General features: G+C 37.2%; 1 protein-coding gene and 1 long non-coding RNA gene across 6 annotated transcripts in view; one reads left to right on the top strand and one right to left on the bottom strand.

Annotated features, from left to right (window-relative positions):
• Positions 1-15838, top strand: part of LOC120073014 — a 19026-nt gene extending 3188 nt beyond the window's left edge. Inside the window, exons 3-5 of one of the 5 annotated variants that reach the window (XR_005480666.1) lie at positions 5380-5454; positions 13498-13708; positions 14101-15838. Coding sequence is in view for 3 of the 5 variants with exons in the window: in XM_039025564.1 (XP_038881492.1) it covers positions 5380-5454; positions 13498-13614 (192 nt within the window). In the remaining 2 variants the exon portion in view is untranslated. Of the gene's footprint in view, positions 1-5379; positions 5455-13497; positions 13929-14100 lie in introns of those variants that run through there. The other 4 variants (XM_039025564.1, XR_005480667.1, XM_039025565.1 and 1 more) reach the window with 4 other exon arrangements.
• LOC120073015 lies at positions 15505-17395 on the bottom strand. Its single transcript, XR_005480668.1, has 3 exons — positions 16998-17395; positions 16769-16893; positions 15505-15632 (listed from the first exon to the last, which is right to left on the bottom strand). It is a non-coding gene; the product is annotated as an uncharacterized LOC120073015 (long non-coding RNA).
• Between the last annotated feature and the right edge of the window lie 3642 nt (positions 17396-21037).

Raw genomic sequence — 21037 nt, forward strand, 5'->3', positions numbered from 1 at the left:
TTTTAAATTTTTAATAATATTTTTTAATTTTTTAAATTAATTATTGAAGTTGTGTGGATCTATTAAACCCTCGATTATTCACACATATAAAAGAAATGATAGAAAGGGAATTACAACAAAAATAAAAAATGAGGGAGGGAATAATCAAGGGGATGGAAATTGAGGGAAATGATGGAGAGGGGACCACTAAACGGTTTAGAATTTGGTTATAAAACAGAATAGAGGAAGAGGCTGAGGGGGTGTGGAATATTTTGGTGGAGCTGGAGCAGCTTTTGGAGGAGAGATTCCCGACCCTCTCGAATTGGCTGGTTCTTGTTTTCCTTTTTGCTATTTCTCACATTATCTTCTTGTTCTTGAGCATAGTTGATTTCCATTGTTATCTTTCCCTTGAAGTATATAAACAAAACATCTTAGAGCATTGCTCTGTTTCTGGGGATTTGTCTTGTTGGGTATATTTTGTTTGCATATTCGGATACCTAACAAATTGGTATCAGAGCCATTCCAACCTGGGTGAACAAGGTAGATGGCACATAAGCAAATCGAGGAAAGGATGGAAGCGAGTGCAAAAGAGATTTAGGAAATGAAGAGCTTAATCGTAGGTCTCTGTAAAGAGTATGGAAAAACTATCAAAAGCTGTGCGAGAAAACAACTCGATGAGGAAGAATGATGATTCTGGGATAGTTGATGGATCCTAACTCAAGATGAAGGGCAAGTTGGAAGAGGTGGACTCCACATCAAGTCACGGAGCAGGAGGGGCTGATAAGAGCAAGTACAAGAGATTGGAGATGCCGATTTTTGCGGGAGAGAACCTGAAATCCTGGGTCTACAGGGCAAAACATTATTTCAAGATCCATGAGCTCAATGATGCGGAGAAAGTGATAGTGGTTGTGGTGAGTTTCGCTATTGACGAAGTTGACTGGTTCCAATGGAGCCATAACTGGAAGGCGATCACGTCCTGGGATGAATTGAAGAAAAAAATGTTCGAGCGTTATCGACCCACTAGCGAAGGCAGGCTTAGAGCAAGGTTGTTACGGATCAAATAGGAAGGAAGTTATGAGGAGTACGTGAAGAAATTCGTCACTTACTCGGCACCGCTATCGGAGATGGCTGAAAACATACTCACAGATGCGTTCCTAAATGGATTGGAGCCAGCGTTGCAGGCCGAGGTAATCTGCCGACATCCGTTGGGCTTAGATGAGTGTATGAGAGAGGCCCAACTCGTGAATGATTGTAACCTAGCCTTCAAACTTGTCCTAAATGAATTGGGCCTTGTTGGACCTGGAAAGGGGGAAGCCCAAAGCAGAATTAAAAATAACAGTGTCATGGTGAAAGGAAACCCTAAAGGAGCCGAAGGGGGGACAACCGCCAAGCTTCGATTCTGATTAGAGGGAATCCAATGAGGGAGGAGCCACGGGTAAAACGACTCTCCGACCGTGAATATAGAGAGCGTTTGGAGAAGGGACTTTGCTTTCGTTGCAATGATAAGTACTGGCACGGCCATCGTTGCAAGGTAAGAGAAAATCATAAACTAATGTTATTTTAGCTACCGAAGAAGAGGAGAAGAAGAGGTGGAGGTCGAAGAAATCAAAGAGAACCCAGAGATGAATTCGATGATTAATCAAAAGTTTGAAGCTACCAGTCACCAGAATGGAAAATTATGGAGTTGTTATTGGCAACGGAGAGTCAGTGAAAGGAACTGGAATTTGCAACCAGTGATAGTTAAGCTATAGGAGCTGGTAGTCAATGCTAACTTTCTTCCAATAGATTTGGGGAAGATGGACGTGGTGTTGGGAATGCAATGGCTGATCACAACAGGGTTCATGGGAGTACATTGGCCCTCATTAGCAATGTGCTTCACGGAGGGAGATCGGATAGTTATGCAAAAAGGTGACCTGTCGTTGACCTGAGCGGAAATTTCATTGAAAGCTTTAACCAAAGTATAGGAAGAAGAGGACTAGGGGTTCTTGATTGAATTTCAAAATTTGGAGATCACAGATAATCAGGATGTGATTCCAAATGTGGAAAGCAAGAAGGACGAAGTACTTCCGGTGATGATTCAATCTCTATTCAACGAGAATGAGGATATTTTCGAGGTTCCAACGGAATTACCTCCCAAACGGGAGATTGATCATCAGATCATCACTCAAGGACAACCACCGGTCAATGTGAGGCCGTATAAATATGAGCATCATTAGAAAGAGGAGATCGAGAAGATGGTGGGGGAAATGTTAGAGGCAAGAATAATCAGACCAAGCCGTAGTCCATATTCAAGTCCTGTACTGCTGGTCAAAAAGAAAGAAGGGGGCTGGAGATTTTGTGTGGATTATAGAGACGAATCAAATAACAGCGACAAATATATTCCTAATTCCTGTCACCGAAGAGCTATTGGATGAACTTCATGGGTTTGCGCTTTATTCAAAATTGGATCTACGTTCAGGCTACCACCAAATTCGAATGAGGGAGAAGGATATAGAAAAGATAGCGTTTAGAAATCATGAAGGACATTACGAATTCCTTGTAATGTCGTTCAGCCTAACCAATGCGCCTGCAACCTTTCAATCACTGATGAATCAGATATTCAGGACGTTTCTAAGGAGATTTATATTAGTATTTTTCGATGATATCCTTATCTACAGCCTGGATATCTCTACTCATGAAATGCATCTAGCAGTGGTGTTCAACATTAAATAGGATCCAATATCTGGGACATTGGGTACCTCAAGAAGGGGTAGAAGCTGATGGAGAGAAAATCAAAGCATTGGTGGAATGGCCACAGCCAAAGAACGTGATAGAACTCAGGGGCTTTCTGAGGCTTACCGGGTATTATCGGAGGTTTGTGAAAAGATATGGGCAGATCACAGCTCCATTGACACAACTACTTCACGAACAAGCCCAACAAGCGTTTGAGGAACTGAAATGGGCCATGGTAACTATCCCTATATTAGCTCTATCAGACTTTTCATTGCCATTTGTAATTGAAACGGATGCATCCGGACTTGGGCTAGGGGTAGTACTCATGTAGAACTCTAAACCAATTGCATACTTCAGCCAAAAATTGTCTCCTCGGGCACAGGAAAAATCAATATATGAAAGGGAGTTGATGGCATTTGTGTTAGTAGTACAAAAGTGGTGTCATTACCTACTGGGGACTAAATTCACGATCATCTCAGATCAAAAAACCTTAAGGTTTCTGATTGAATAGTGGGAGGTACAACCCCAATTCCAGAAATGGTTGACAAAGTCAATGGGATATGATTTCAAAATACTTTACTAGCCGGGGCTTCCAAACAGAGCAGCTGATGCATTGTTGTGATTACCTTCCACGGTCGAGTTATTCATGCTCACCACACCATCCCTATTGGATATAGAGCTGGTACTCAAGGAGGTCGATGAAGATGAAGAGTTACAGAAGATCATCTCCATTATGAAGGATAACCCAGAAGGAAAACCTAAATACCAATAGGAACATGGAAGGCTGTTATATAAGGGAAGGTTAGTGATTTCAAAGACCTCATCACTAATACCATCACTTCTCCGTACTTTCCACAATTTGGTGCTAGGGGCGGGGTTCCTACGTACTTATAAAAGAATGTCAAGTGAGATATTTTGGCAAGGAATGAAGGCGGATGTGAAGAGGTATGTGGAACAATGTGAGATATGTCAATGCAACAAAACAAAGTCCTTAAAACCACTAGGGCTGCTACAACCCTTACCAATTCTGGACCAAATTTGGGATGATCTGGCGATGGACTTTATAGAAGGGCTTCCAAAATCAGAGGGATATGATTCAATAATGGTTGTTGTGGATAGGCTGAGCAAATATGCTCACTTTATAAGATTGCGCCATCCGTTTTTAGCGAAGCAAGTAGCAGATCTTCTTATTCAAGAAGTCATACAACATCACGGAATCCCAAAGTCAATTGTAACCGACAGAGATAAAATCTTCCTAAGTCACTTCGGGAAAGAATTGTTTTACATGATGGGCACAGTGCTGAAACGAAGTACCTCTTTTCACCCACAAACGAACGAACAAATGGAAAGAGTAAATCGTTGTTTAAAAATGTATCTAAGGTGTTTTTGCAACAAACAACCAACTAAATGGAGCAAATGGATTCCGTGGGCCGAGTATTGGTATAACACAACTTTTCACACTTCGATTAAGACCACTCCATATCAAGCAGTGTTTGGAAGAAACCCCCTCCCTTGGTCTCATAGGGGGAGAAGAAGACCACGAATGACTTGGTAGAACAATTGTTGTTGGTGAGAGATGCTGCCCTAAATGCTTTAAAAGAACACCTTGTGGTGGCTCAAAATCGGTTGAAGAAGCAAGCTGACATTCATAGGAGAGAACTACAATTTGAGGAAGGAGATGAAGTTTATCTTAAACTATGACTTTATAGACAGAGATCCTTGGCCCGCAAAAGGAGTGAGAAGTTAGCACCTAAATACTATGGGCCATACCAGGTCAAAGAACGAATTGGGAAAGTGGCCCATAGATTAGAGCTGCCATCTGAAGCAAATATCCACAATGTATTTCATATTTCGCAATTAAAGAAGTTGGGACAGTCTACTCAAGTCCAGCACCATCCACCAGTGTTGACCGAAGAATTTGAACTCCAAGTGATGCCAGAAAACGTTTTAGGGATACGTTGGAATGGGGAGTTAGCTGCAAACGAATGGTTAGTAAAGTGGAAGGGATTACCAGAGAGTGAAGCAACTTAGGAGTTGGTATATTTAATGAATAAACAATTTCTCCAGTTCCACCTTGAGGACAAGGTGTTTCGATGTGAGCGGTATTGTTAAACCCCGATTATTCACACATATAAAAGAAAGGGTAGAAAGGGAATTACAACAAAAATCATAAATGAGGGAAGGAATAATCAGGGGGATGGAAATCGAGGGAAATGATGGAGAGGGGACCACTAAACGGTTGAGAATTTGGTTACAAAACAGAATAGAGGAAGAGGCTGAGGGGGTGCGAAATATTTTGGTGAAGCTGGAGCAGCTCTTGGAGGAGAGATTCCCGACCCTCTCGAATTGGCTGGTTCTTGTTTTCCTTTTTGCTATTTCTCACATTATCTTGTTCTTGAGCATAGTTGATTTTCATTGTTATCTTTCCCTTGAAGTATATAAACAAAACATCTTAGAGCATTGCTCTGTTTCTGGGGATTTGTCTTGTTGGGTATATTTTGTTTGCAGATTTGGATACCTAACAGGATCATTAAAAAGAGAAAAGAAAGCATGAATAATATAAAATGTATAAATATGACTACAGAATTATTTTTCTTTTTCTTTTCTCCAACGTGATATCCTTTTGGGTTTCATTCGATTCTGACTGTTTCTTGATATACCTTAAAAAGAATTTCTATTTTGGTGCAGAAAACTGCGAAAAGTGGCCTTCATATTCTTCTTGGAGGAGTTTGTGCCTTAACAGTTGTGGTTTTCTTCCGCTTTGTGAGTATAATGCATTTTATTTGCCCCTGAGTTTGCTTTTCTGGCAATTCCTTTTATTGTAGGAAACAATTTTATTCATTAGTAATATATCTATGGTTGGAATGGACTAAGGGTGGCATTCAAAGGTAGCTAGGCAGACTACAAAAAGCTCTCCTATTGGCCATAATTTAAAACAAAAGGAAATGAGAGAACAAAACTTCTGGAGTTCTTAACCCAAAAGGGGTACAGATTGTGCTCTCTCTCACTCTCTCATACATTGCCCAAGTTACAGGTCGAACCATAAAATAGTTTTTATTTTTGGCAAAGAAAATCTCCCTCTATCAATTGTAACGACTTGACTCTCTAGGACTTGTACTAGGCCGTTAATATACACATGCACTCACCTCAAAATGACACTTTTCATGGATGGGCAAAAACCAAGTAAATGCTATAAAATAATTAACTTTTATTAAAAGTGAATAACTGAAATTCATTTAACAGGATACCCTTAATTAAATAAAAGAAAATTAAACATCACTAGAAAATATTATCTAAAATCTGAGAGTTCTCTAAATTCAATAACTGACTAAGTTTTAAAACATGAAAACATATAAAAAGACACGAGAGGAAGCATCTGATTAGTCCCAGTAGCACAATCACGGATTTCGTCTGTCATTTGTCGGTGTGCTCTTACCTTTACCTAAAAAAGAAACATGATAAAGAATGAGTATAAAATACCTAGTAAGTAGCCCACTATCAGGGTCAGGTTAAGCATTTATATCCAATAAATGCAACATTCTAGTGGGACATGCAAAAATATCTACTTATCATAGATGGCCATCTAGTGGAAAATTAAACTCGCCCAACTGTAGATGAGATGTACCCACAAACCTTTGGTGAAATCTCGAAGGAGATCACTAACCTCTAGTAAAGTCCTAAAGGAGATCACTAACTTCTGGTGAATCCCGAAGGAGACACTAACCTCTGGTGAATTCCAAAGGAAACACAAACCTTTGTGAAATCCCGAAGGAGATCACTAACCTTTGGTGAATCTCGAAGAAAACACAAACCTCTGGTGAAATCCCGAAGGAGATCAGTAACCTCTAGTGAATCTCGAAGGAAACACAAACCTCTGGCGGGTACATGACTATGGGTAGGAGGCAACTATCACTAACATAAATATCATTCAACATAGAACATAGTCCCACAACATAGAAACATAACATTAAGCTCATACATTCTCATAACGTGCCATATAAGATCTAGTTCATGCTCATTCATTCATTACAAAACATCTTATAAAAACTAGATCATGCTCATGCTCATAACATATTGATAGAATCGATATTAGGGGATTATTAGGGTATTAAGGGCATAATAGGAATTAAATATGGAGTTAGTTATAATTGTTGGTTATAAATAGAGGGAGAGGGGAACGGAGAAGGTAAGCAATATTTTGCATATGAATTAAGGCTTGAGGGTTATCTCAAGATTGGGAGGGTCCAAGTATTTCGAACACTTGGTTTATCTTGCATTTTCGATATCTTTTTATATTTCAATATAGGGGTTCTATCAAGTTAGTATCAGAGCAGTTTTCTGGACATGGTGGGAAAAATGAAGAGCAGAATGATCATTGTGGAAGAAAAGCAAGCTGAAATGGAGGAGAAGATGAATTTGCAATTTAGAAAGCTTAGCGAGAAGCTTGAATTTATGTCGAATCAGTTGAATTTGGTTTTATATCGCCTGGAGACTTGGATGGGCGGTGATCAAAGTGCTTCATCAGAGCAAACGGTGACCGATGAAGAGAGAGGAATTATGGAATCAGCCTCAGTGGAATCAAAGAAAAATGTGATGGAAACTGATCCTGTGCAAAAAATTGCACAATCAATCATCGAGGACGAGAAAAACACTCCAACCAGTGAGGGAGAAGAAAGAATGAGGCCTCTGAATCATCATGTGAAGAAAAAAATTAAGGAAAAGAGGGAAAACAAGGCCGAGCAGAAGCAAAGAAGAAGATATGTACAACAAACCAGAACACATGGCTTCTGTAAAAGCAGTATAAAAAAGAATAAAAAGATGGGGAAACTATCGAAGAATATGAAGACGAAAGGCCAATCGACAGTTCGACGACATTTGAAAACTTATCGAAGTTCAGAAAATGGTTTTAAAGCGGAAAAGGCAAGGAGTCCGTAAGAGATCTGCCGGCAAGGAGCAATCGCTGGCCAAAGACGTTTCAAGGGAAATCGTTGGCGATTGCGGCTTCGAAGGGTGGAGATGAAAAGTTGGAGGTGCCATCGTAAGAACTGTGAAGCGGTGGCGTGGGTGGACGATTCACACGAAAATAAAGATCAAAGAAGAGTAATAGCCAGCGGAGACAGTCGTTCGTATGTGCAAGTGTGGGCCGAGATGAAAATTTGGAAGAAAGGTTGATGCAAGGGTCGAGAAGAGGCCGCAGAGGGATTGATGTGGTGTTATAGAGGTCTGAAGAGAGGTCGCCGTCGATTCCTGGAGACAAAAATCGAGAGTAGGCGTCGATGGAGTATCGTGAAGAAATCATTGATGGAGGTCAACGAAAAACGTGTGAATGGCCGGGGAACTGGACTTGGAGATGGCGACATTGCAGTTTTCGTAAGAGAAAAAAAAAAAAAGCAAGGCGAAGGTTTACTAAAGACCAGTGGCGGCGCAAGCTTCGTGAAGGGCGGCCATGGTGAAAAGGGTTCACGAAAAGAGTTGTTAGGAGAGGGATTCACGAAAAAGCAGAGGAAAATAATTTAAAAAAAAAAATGAAATGAAACCCTAGTCACGTGGGTTTTTAGGAAGAAGAATCTGGGTAGTTGGCCATCTCGTGGGTTATTTTGGCATGCTGTTTGTTGGGCTGATGGGCTGGCTTTAAGGAGTAATGGCAGCCCATTCGATCTCAAAGGCAGTTTTGGGGCTGATATTAACATTAACTTTGGGTTGTTTTTTTTATGATTCCTTAAACAAAAAAAAAAAAAAAATGGTTGTGTACCCACACCTTGAGGACAAGGTGTGTTTTAGGGGCTGATAATGATAGAATCGGTATTAGGGGATTATTAGGGTATTAAGGGCATAATAGGAATTAGATAGGGAGTTAATTATAATTGTTGGTTATAAATAGAGGGAGAGGGGAATGGAGGAGGTAAGCAATATTTTGCATATGAATTAGGGCTTGAGGGTTATCTCAAGATTGGGAGGGTCCAAGTACCTCGAACACTTGGTTTATCATGCATTTTCGATATTTTTTATATTTCAATATATCCGGGTTCTATCACATATCAACAGAAGTATCCAATGCTCATATGTTTTTTCTAATTAGACATCATGATTACATAGTCTTAGAGAGTCAATAATATCAAAACTGTATCGCCTGGCACAAAGGCGGTTTCAGTAGTAAGATTACTTACCTCAGAATTTAAGCCCAATCAAGTAAATTTATTCTCTTCCTTGCCTAAAACAAATCTTGAATTGAACCCTAAAGTAAAAACCAAAATTTAATTCCAATCAAGAGTATAACCCAAATCACGAATTCACCTCCAACGAATCCAAAACACTTACCCGAAATGTCCACTTAATCTGGAACTACTCCTAAGTTTCGAATCCGGTATCCAACCTAGACATAAACCAAATTGAGGAGCTTCAAACCCAAATAAAAAATCCAAACACTAATTAAACCCATGTCAACCAAATAGGTATTCACAAAATAGCAAGATCCCAAACTAAACTCACCGAATTTTAACAATTTCCGTCGGAATTGTTCTCAAACTGGATGGGCAACGCCTTGAATTCTTCCAAATCTTGAATCTAAAAATCCAAACATAATAGGTTTATATCAAATTAATCCCAAAACTAAGTGGCCATTCAAAAACGTCTGAAAACCACCCATATTCAAGATCCAAGGACTTACTAAACACCTTGTGAATTTTGGTGGCCAAAACAGAGGCAAGACCGACGAAAATCGGTGGCTGTTTGAACAGATCCAACAAAGATCTCTTGTGGTGGAGACCCGCGATGAGTGGCGGCAACGTACAACACCCAACTAAGCGGTGCGACGAACCAGCGGCGAGCGTATGCGTGAACAGCTACTGAACGACGGCTAATGACTGGATGACGAATTGACGACTGGGATAGATAGTTGCAGATATGTGCGGATGTTGGTGGCGGCTCGACTCGTAGGACGGGCGGCAGAGTGAGCGGCTGAAGAAGCCGGTGGTGTCGGCAGAGATCAAATAGAGGCGGCGCGACTAGAGCTTCAGCGGCGGTGGTGTTCATGTAAGAAGAAAACAGCGGCGGTGGTGTTCATGTAAGAAGAAAACAGAGACCGGGGGAGGGGGGCCTTCATGCGGGGTTGGGAGAGAGAGATTCCTTATTTTCTTTCTTTTTTTTTTAATTCATCTTTAATTTTTACCCTAAACTAATGTGTGTATATATATATAAGCAAAACCCTTTCCTTTTCCTTCTTGAATTCCAAATATCCCTCCAAAATTTTTAATCCAAAATCCTTTTGAAAAAATAAATTTAAATCAATTCTCTTATAAATTTGATTCAAATTAATTATCTACTCCCAATCCGTTAAATCCAAACTCTCCTTAAATTAAATTTAAACTTCCAAATCCTTCATCAAAGCAAATTTAAAATTTATTATCCTTGCACAATAATTCAATTTAACCTCAAAATTCAAAATAAGTCCCAAATAATTCAAGATAATAAAATTTAAATTACTTCAAAATTTGGGATGTCACATGAAGGGAGCATTCTTTTGCCGGCATTGGTTTTGCTGTTCACATGTATAAATGATGGGAAGGAGTCCATCGAGGAATAGTAGTGTGCTTACATTGCACAAGATGGAAGGTAGTTGAGAATTTTTTACCCTTGGAATGAGTTGTTTGGATGTTTTATTTTGGGGTTGCAGGTGTAGAATCATTAGAGAACATTCATGTTATCTTAACATAGTTGGTCATGAAATTTAAAATTGGGGAGAAAGACAAGAATTTGTTGATAGGTTCCAGCTTTATGTTGGTTAAAGGTGTTTTTTTAAAGCTATAATAAAATTTTGCAAGGATCCCTAGGAGTATTTTGTAGGGAACCTAGTTAAGGATATTAGTATGTTATTAGTAAGGGGGACAAGAGTAATTAGATAGGGAGTTAGTGTGTCTTGTTATAAATAGGAGGGTGAGTGAGGGGAGATGGGCATTTTGTGGAGTGATCTAAGGCTTGAGTTAGCATACTAAAGAGGGAGATTACAAGTGCCTTTATACTTGGTTTGTCTTGTAGTTCTTCCTTATATTTCCATATATTTCATATCTTAATTTTAGTTAGGAAGTATCCTAAAATATCTTATGGAATTAAGGACTAAGTATGTGAACGGTCCGGGACACAAAGAGGAAGCTGGGGAGATGCTTATGCTTTTAGAGTAGCATGTTGTTGTTAGGAATCAAATGTCCTGCACTCAGTACGGGTAATAATTTCTATATTGATAAAAATAATGATGGTTCCAACTATTAGAATAAAGAAAGATCAAAGAACGAGCAAAAACAGAGTAACAAGAAATATAGAACCATATCACCGGCACATTCGAGAGAGCAAGATGAATTCTCTTCTAAGCCTCAGCTTCTTCCTCAATATTCTTCACACCCAATTCCCTTTGCCAAAAACCCCTCATAAACCCTTTTTCCGTGGTCCCCAACTCCTTGATTTGCACAACTGTCAAGTCGTCCCCTTGAAATCATTCTCTCCAAGTATCATTCCCCTTTTGCCCTTCTCTCGGACATGAATATAATTGGGGGTCTCAGTTGTATTTTCTATGTCAGTCAGATTACCCTTGTAGTACATTAACATTATTTGACCCCGCTAGAACTGTTACTCTATTTGTGACCTTAAAGATACTTTCAAGTCCAGCAAGTAATGAAAATATGATATGTGAAGTTTGGGGACCATCCATCATATTCAAGTTAAATGGGAGGACATTCCCAAAACAGTATTATACTCACAAGGGATGCTGAAGTTTTAGTGATGCCTTTCAACCTCCTGAATGCTCCTTCCATATTATATTTCTTAATGACTGAAATTCTCAAAACATATTTGCATGAGTTTGCTTTTGTGGTTTTTGATGATACTTTTTTCTGTTGCAATTTAACGGAGTACAAGGAAACACCTGAAGCTAGTTCTGTAGACTTTGTAACACTAGTAGCTAAATGGAAATAATATAAACTTGCTGCTTAGTGTCCAAGGAAGCTTTAGATTTTCTTGCCCACCAAATATCGAGGGAGACTGTTAAAGGTGATCTAAATAATAAGAGCATGTTATGTCCAATTTCAGCATTGCTCAACTGGTAAGAATATTAAATCTTCAGGCAAAAGGTCGAAGGTTCAAATCTCTAGCCCTATATGTCATTGACCTCGCTATATATTTCTTGCTATCACCTAAGAGTCCTCACAAGATTTAGAACTAGTGGATGGTGGATACATGGGGCCTGCTTAGAATCTAGGGGCATGCCTGTATTTTTAGTTTGGTAGGAGCTGGGAGAGGAGGAGAGGCTCTCAGACTCGCTGCTTGTTGGATAAGTAAATGTTAAATTATGTTATTCTCGTTACTGCTGTTTTAGAGGAAGTTTTATCAATGTTCCCATTTCTCATTTCTCATTTTTCATTTCTAGTTTGACTAATATATGCTATTGGTAGCTGTTACCTCATCTTTTGTTTTTCATTTTGAAGAAATATTTCAAAATTTATATATATTTTATAAAGGGAAAAACCAAAAACCAAACTGAATAAAATGGGTTAAAACAGCAGCCTTCAAGAGAAAAGTTCCAAAAGAAAACCAAAGAACATCCACGAGCTCATATAACAAAAAACCAAAAAACCAAAAAAGGAACAAAATAACTTCTCTCAAACAACTAAAACCTAAAATAATAAAAAGTAAAAAAATAAAAAATGAAGAACACAAACAACCTAACAAAACCCATCAAAGCAAAGAACCAAAGAATGGCAGCAAAACTTCAAACTTCGATGACTGATGGAATTCTGATCTTCTATCAAAAAGTAGAATTTAGATGGCATACCAAAACATGCTCTTATCTGAACGCAAGTTGCACCGGGAGGCTTCTGGCCAAGGGCTCGTCAGCCTGAGCATCATGCATCGTTGCCCCCCACACAACTCGTGCAGGTGGGGGCACACGTTGGCTTCCCGCGTGCACCATCGTGCGAATGGCTTAAATTCAAGTCCTTAGCGCACATCATCGCGACACTACGGTGATTGATCCAACCTCGGTACCGTGTCACGGCCTTGACACTGCCTCCATGGACTCTTTCCCCGTCTCTCCAAATGACGACGCTCTCGACGCGACCCCAGGGCAGGCAGGACTATCCATTGAGTTTAAGCATACCAATAAGGGGAGGAAAAGAAACTTAGGACCTTGGTTTATCAAATTCTTGACTTTTGAAGTTATTAGTTATTTTTATTATATTTTTTAAATCATTTTTTTTAATACGAGACAACTTCATTGATCATATTAAATTATAAAAGAGGAGAGCTCAAATCCAAGGGTATTACAAAAAAACTTCTCCAATTGGATATAGAGGTAAAGCGATAGTATTGAAGGATGGGAGAAAATTTATACCAAGAAGCCATTGAGTAATGTATAGTATAAATTGTTTCCTCTTCAANTTCTAACAAACTTCTAAAATGAATAGTTTTTTTATACATTAATAAAAAGACTTGTTTCCTCTTCAAAAAAAAAAAAAAAAAAAAAAAAAAAAAAATGAGCATGAATCCTTATATTTGAAGGTCCATCGATTTCTTCAATGTTTATAATTTTAAATTTTAAGTGATAATATTGTATGTGTGTTTACAACTGTACGTATGTTCACATTTGAAGGGTTGTGTACCCACTGGAAAGCCCCATTGTTTTATCGCTGGAAATTGAGATGCATGTGTTATTTATTTATTAACATTTTTTCTTTACATTGGCATTAATCATTTTACCGATGAAAATTTGGGGAACTTCAATGCTCAGATTCCTAACTTCTATTATTTCCATATCTGCAGTTTGTGCTTACCAGGATAAAATACGGACCTGCACGATACTGGGCCATTTTGTTCGTCTTTTGGTTCTTGGTGTTTGGTATTTGGGCGTCGAGGACACACGCTGCTCATACGACGTAACTGGGTACATTCTGTACATTCTATTTGGTTGTTTTTCGGTTCTTCACTTCAAGGTGATCTCTCAAAATATACAAGTGTTTGATACTTCTTTAAGGTACTAAAATCTTGATATATATCTTGTAGGGTTTTGATTGTATGTTGTATTTTAGGTTGTATGAGTGTAAAGTTGACATTGGTAAAGGTATATAAGTATCCAACAGGATTCAAAATGCCCTTTAGCTGTATTTCATTGACATCAGAGCTGAGTATTTTTTGTTTGTTAAAAGGATCTTCAATTCTTTTAGAATTTTGGTAAATTGTTCTCATTTTTGGAAGTGTTTGTGACAATATTTTAGTATGTATGTGCAAAAAGAACAGATGCTAGTTGCCTAGGTTTAAAGTGGTTCAGCATTTTTTTTAGAGTATTTTTAAAATAGTTAAAATCACTTTGGTTGTGAATCCAAAACATATTATTTAACTGATTAGAATATTTTAATTGGTTTAAAGATATATCTCGGAGTTCAAAATCACATCCAAATATGCCTATGCCTCAAGAATTGAAGAGTGGAAGATTAGCTTTACACCATGCGACGAGAAGATCTCATTCAGTGCTTGCTTGCTAAATAAATTTTTTAATCTTTCAAGATTTTCCTAAGTTTCTAGTTTAAGCATTTTTTAGTATATATTTTCTGTTTTTTATTTAACCATTAAGTTAGTTAATTTGTGTCAGTTAATTTCCTAGTATTTTTGGTAAAATTTCTAGTCGAGTATGGAAAATTGTTTGTTCTCTTCGTGATGTGAAGAACTTAGGAGTGTATTGTGTGAGGAAATTGAAAAAATAGGGTGCAAATGTGAATGATGCGTTGACGATGCATTAGTGATGCGTGAAGGGACGTGTGATACTCCTCTTTATGCGTTCAAGTTTTCCTGAATCAAAGCTAACACAGAGCTTGTGTTGTAGCTAATGTAGAAGTATCCTAAGTGAATGCTGAATGGGTTATCTACACTAAGTTTGTTGTGTGCGTGCAAGAAGATACAAAAAGGTCAAGTGGAAAAACAGGGGGTCATGTGAAAATGGTGTTCAGTGCAAGTGGTATGCGTCGATCTAAGTGAAATGTACACGTACAAGAATGTGGTGCAGATGGAAATGACTTTGCTTGCTTATAACTCTATAAATGCATTAGGTTTTTGCTTACTTTTTATTCAGCACTCCTCAATGCGAATGCCACACAAATTCCTATCTTTAGGATGCATGCGTTAATCACAAAATACAATAAAAGTGCCTCTATCTCTAGATGTACCATGCGTTTTTAACTTTATATTTGCTTGCTTATTCTCTCGAATAATTCAAGCTAAAATAGCTTTTATCAAGTGATTATGTTGGCTTAAGCGCTTAGAAATGGACTTTGCATGAAGTTATAGATGCATCTAACACAAGGCAAGAAATAAACAGTAGCAAAGTGTAGTCGATCAAATATGTGAATTCATAAAGAACCATATTGTCTTTATAAGATCAATACTTAATCGAATGCGATGAAGAGAATAGAATTGAGATGAAAAGAAAAGAGTCAAGCTGCAGAGTACAATCTTTTATCCTCTTTGGCTTAATTTAAATTCGTGTACAACTAGCTTGTAGAAGAAATGGAAGAAAATTCTCTCTCGAGCTAAGTTTCTCCACTCCTTGATCAATGGTGGGGGTGGATCTTTTTCTTGTGTTCTTGTCACAGCAGCAAAGCTCTAAGTCTCTAAATTTTGGAATGATACAAATGAGCTGATCTTTTTCTTCTGGTAGGATTTCTTCTATTTGTAGGCATTGCTCTTCATCAGCTTGATGATGGGGCGACAATAAATTCTATACCCTAGTCAACCGCTTGACATTCAGACACTTTTCAGACGCTGCTAGCTACGGATGCCCATGCTTGCAAGTGGTGATTTGACACAAACAGCTTGAGTCAATGAATCTTTGTTGCTTTGAAATCCCTCCGACGCATGTCCATGCGTTGACGTTACTTGCGATACTTAGAATCTTTGTTGAAATCCTGCAATATTATGCATTAGTGACGTAGCTTTCAACAATAAACATTCTTTTGTATGAGTTTGGTAGTGCTTAAGTAATTCCATGCGTTTTCTCCAAGAATGACAAGATTTTATCATTAAAAACCATAATTGTTCCAACTTTGGAGAGACAATAACTTGTATTTCTACAAGTTATAAAAAATTCACTTCCTCCATTTATTGCTCGTCATATCAGCATGTCCTCAGAAATAGAGTGAGATCATTGACATTAATGTAAGATTCACTAATATTTATGAACACAAATTTATAGTATGAACAAAGGGATTTTTTTTTTGATAATCGCGAGTGCCTGAGCTAGCTTACGCTTACCTTGATTTGTAACATCCCAAAATTTTCATGTAATTTTTGTTGAATTACCTTGAATTGTTTGGACAATCATTTTGTTAAATGGAGGCTAAAACTGGATTTTGGGTGTAAGATAGGTAATTTAAATGATGTTGGTAGAGATTTGGGAATCTTGAAATTTATTTGAGGAAATTTGGATAAATGAATGTGGAATTTAAAATTTAATTAACTTGCTATATTTATTCTAATTTAATTAATTTGAATTAATTGAAGTTATATTTAGTTTTATGGTCAAAATTGGATTATGATAATAAGATAATTCAATGTTTTTAATTCTAAAAGATAGAAGATATTGGGTATTGGAAAACATTTGAGATATTATATGGATTGGGTGGTACTTCACTTGTTGGTAATGAGAGATCATCTAGACTTGATTATATGGATTGTGGTCATTCAGAGAGCAACGCTGTGGTCATTCAGAGAGCAACGCTGTGGTCCTTCAATGGATGTTAATGAGCAATCAACAAAATTCAATGAAATGGACCGTGATCATAGAGATGTGCGTTATTTTACGGTAGGTTCAGTGGTTCCACCATCTGTGTCTTCAAATCATAGAGGAGAGTTGATTATGTCGGGTACCTTTTCATATGGGACAGAGCTTCAACTATTTTTGAGTAAAAAGGACTTAAAAATGCGATTATCTATTTTGTCCATAAAAAAAAATTTTGAATTTAGAGTCAAGAAGTCAACCCAGTAAATTGGTTAGTGTCAATTTAACAACCAAATAAACATATTATGCATAGAGTAAACGTACATTGTTTTACTCGAATATGTCTCTCTTGATTACTTTGAAGGACACTGAGTGGGAGCATGACCATTGTAATATGCAAGACAAAACCACCTTGCTCCTTCGCTCCGCAATGTTCCCAGCTATTGATGCTGCTAAGATCTCGTATGTTCATACTTAAATAAAATTTAATATATATTAAGAACAATAGTAATGTTAAATCAAACAACACAGTTATTATGTTAAACAAATTTACCTGGAACGCCGGAAATCCACACAAAGAGTACTTCACGACGTTATTTTTATTTCCCTTCACCTTCATTTTGTATAGACTACTCTTATCATTCAATGCATTCTTTAGGGCATCGAGTGTCCTCTCCCAAATAATGGTACCTCAGTCTAGACTATTGTAGTATTCTATGTTTTGAATGTCTTTAAAACTTTTAAGGTCCATTGCATTTTTCCGTTTGTTCTTTTCCATCATTGCAACCTCCGTGTAGTAGACTAATGTGATCTTCACAGCATCCTCATTATTTTCAAACTCCAACTCCTCGTATTTTTTTTCTAGTAGATGAACATGTAAGGTGTCATTCGTCACTCGATTATCAAAATACTTGATTGCAAGTTCATACGAGGACTGCTCATTCTGATCAAATCGCGTAGGGGATCGCCACAAACCAGTCATCAACAAAAAACCATCCTTCNACTCGATTATCAAAATACTTGATTGCAAGTTCATACGAGGACTGCTCATTCTGATCAAATCGCGCAGAGGATCGCCACAAACCAGTCATCAACAAAAAATCATCATTCGAAAAAGTGACGACCTTTCCACCAACAGAGAATGAGATTGAGTTAGATCTCGTGCTCTTCACTTCTCTTAACAATATATGATGGATAATTGGGTTGTTGAACACCATGTCAACGTCTACAAATCACCAAAAAATTGTTCTCTTGAACATCTCTAACTGCTTTGGGGTAAGCTTCCCCTTCATAGTCTTGTTCGCATTAGCAATATGGGCCAAGCTCATTACTTGGCCAGGAAATCGGTCGACTATAGGTATTCTAAAACGTGTTGACATCTTAAATCACTCCTACATGAAATAAAGATTCAATCAGTAAACTCCTTCAGAAAAAATTTGTAAAAAACATTTTGTTTAAGTCTCGCTAGTATCACTTTCGCTAGTATTGCTCTCACTGGTATCGCTCTCTCTGGTGTCGCTCTCTCTAGTAATTCTCACTTTTCTCACTCACATTCTCTCTTTTTACTCGTTTTCCACCACAAAACACATCGAAAACCAAAAAAACAATATGCCATAGATTCACAGTATTTCTAAACCCCAGAACGGCCCACCCTTTCCGGTGTTGTTCTCTCTAATATCGCTCTCGTCGATTTCACTCTCACTTATCTTGCTCACATTCTCTCTTTTTACTCGTCTTCAACCACAGAACACATCGAAAAAAAAAAAAAACACAAAACCATATGTTTACAACATTTCTAAACCCAGAACGATCACAAAGCCTCATTACCGATCAGTTTAAGACATTTTCAGGTACAGATTGAAAAATTTACCGATCATATTCGATTTGTGGGTGGCAGTGGAATCGTTTGCAAGACCAAATGATGGATTTTAAAATGTAGCGAAGCCATCCGGAGCTTATGAGCGAGATGAAGCCGTTACATTTGGGAAATTTGAAGAGTTTTTAGTTTTGGTTGGTTTTCAGTAAAAGGGTAAGAAGACAAAGAGGTGAGGGCAATTTACTTAATTTGGTATGGCGATGATGTCAACAGAGGGTCAATCGACATTATTTTTTAAAAATGGGTCATTTGACATTTTGGGCCCAAAAAATGGGTCATCCATACAAATTTTTCCTTTTTTTTCCTCATTTTGCATAGAGGCTCATCAAGGCCTGAGTTCAACCAGTCGCCGTTCGCATTTTCTTAGCCAGCCGCCGTTTGCATCTCTCAGTCCAGCTGTTGCATCGCTCCTCCGATGCCCGAACATGAAGTAGGGCACTGCTGTCGACGCTCAACCATACCCAATGCCGCAGGTCTATGTTTCTGTAACGAACCAACTTTCTAGGACTTATACTAGACTGTTACTATAACATGCATAAATCTTAAAACGACTCTCATAAATTTTAACTAAAATCAAAAGAATTTTATTAAGTAAATAGCTTTTGTAAAATCCAAATAACTGAAAATCTTTGAATGGGGTCCCCCTGAAATATAAGTTTAAAATAAATTTCATGAAATTTTATAAGTAAAAATTTCAACAATGAAACTCTAAACTCAAACATTAAGACTGAAATTTAAAACACTAAAATATGAAAACAAGCAGAAGCATCTCTCTGGTCCCAATGGCACGATCATAGATTTCTTCTGTCATTTGCCAATAAGTCCTTGCGTTTACTTAAAAAACATAACATAAAAAAAAGATGCATATAAAATACTTAGTAAATAACCACACTACTGAGATTAGGCTAAGCATCTATGTCCTCTAGATGCCACTCTCTAGTGAGACGTGCATAAACCTCTACTTTCCATGGGATGACCATTTAGTGGATAATTGAACCCGCCCTATTGTAGGTGAGATATACCCACAAAACTCTGGTGAAATCTCGAAGGAAATCACTAACCTTTGGCGAGTCTCGAAGGAAACACAAACTTTTGGTGAAATCTCGAAGGAGATCACCACCTCTGGTGAATTCCGAAGGAAACACAAACTTCTGGTGAAATCTTAAAGGAGATCACAACCTCTGATGAACCCCGAAGGAAACACAAACCACTAGTGAATCCCGAAGGAAACACAAACCTCTTGTGAAATCTCGAAGGAGATCACCACCTCTGGTAAATCTCGAAAGAAACACAAATCTCTAGTGGGTATCTAACTACAGGTAGGGGATAATTATCACTATCATAAATAACATGCATCATAAAATAGAGTCTAATCATAACATAAAGCTCATTCATCCTCTTACATGTCAAATTGTATCTAGATCATGCTCATACATTCTTGTAAAATATCTTATAAAATAAGATCATGCTCATTCTTATCACATACATCAAATAAGATAGTCATATGTTCATATTTCCTCTCTAATCAGACATCATGATTCATAGTCTTAGAACTATCAAAGTTATCCTTAATCTTATCGCCTGGTACAAAGTGGTTTCAATAGTAAGATTACTTACCTCAAATTAAAATTTAAAAATTAATCCAAGAAATGTACCTCTGACAAAAACTTGAATCAATGTCTCAAACACTTTGTTTGCTCCAAATTTATTCCAAACATCGCTCAAAGATTCAAATATACACATAAACCATAATTTAGGATTTAAATTCCAATTTCCAACATTTATAACTAATTCAAAAAGTTTCATAGTCTTAATACTCACCTAATATGCGCTCCAAAGCTCCAGAGCTTGTTGAATAATACACTAATGACTTTCAAAAACTTGAGTCGATACTCCAAATCGGTAAATCAAGTTTGGCCCAAAATTAAGTGTGTACTAAAGAACCAATCAAGAAATCCAAAGAAAAATCATCATCAACTCACCAACTAAAAATCTAGCAAGCAGCGGTGATTGGCAGACGCACAACGGCGAACGACTAAAAAAAAAAATATGAAAGTAACAAGGATTTTTCTCTTTAATTGACCTCCATTTGGAATGAATCGAATGGTTTGGAATGAAGTGGATTGTTGTTTTTGTAGAAGAAAAATAATCCTAATCCTAAATTATTTGGGATTCCATAACTTGAAGTAGTAGATATATTAGATTTTCTTTTTTAATAAGATATTTTCTCTAATTAAGAAATTTATATTTTAATTAATTAAAAAATCCATCATCTAATTAATTTAAATTAAATCCAAATTTCTCTTATCAATCCAATTTAAATTAATTATCTTCTCTATTTTGGATCCAAGCTCCAAAATTAAATAGGATAAAATTTAGAATCACAATTTCCCCTTTCATTCTTAAATTTCAAATTCCTTTTAATTTTCAAAATCCTAATTCTTTTGGTTTCCTTTATTTTCAAATCTGTATCTAAAATAATCCAAAAATTTCAAACTCTTATCAAACTAATCCCAAAAGCAATTAACTTCTTCAATTAACTTAATTTTGGCTCCAAACTAAAATTAAAGATAACATAGAATCCAATAGTTGAGATAAATTACATTATTCCAAATATTTAATCAATTTAAAAACACACTTTTCCCAAAATAAATTAATCCAATTTTTCCTTAAATTGAATTAAAATTCCAATTCTTTACAAATATCTTTTAAGTTAA

Source organism: Benincasa hispida, chromosome 3, assembly GCF_009727055.1.
Source record: "Benincasa hispida cultivar B227 chromosome 3, ASM972705v1, whole genome shotgun sequence".
NCBI lineage: Eukaryota > Viridiplantae > Streptophyta > Magnoliopsida > Cucurbitales > Cucurbitaceae > Benincasa > Benincasa hispida.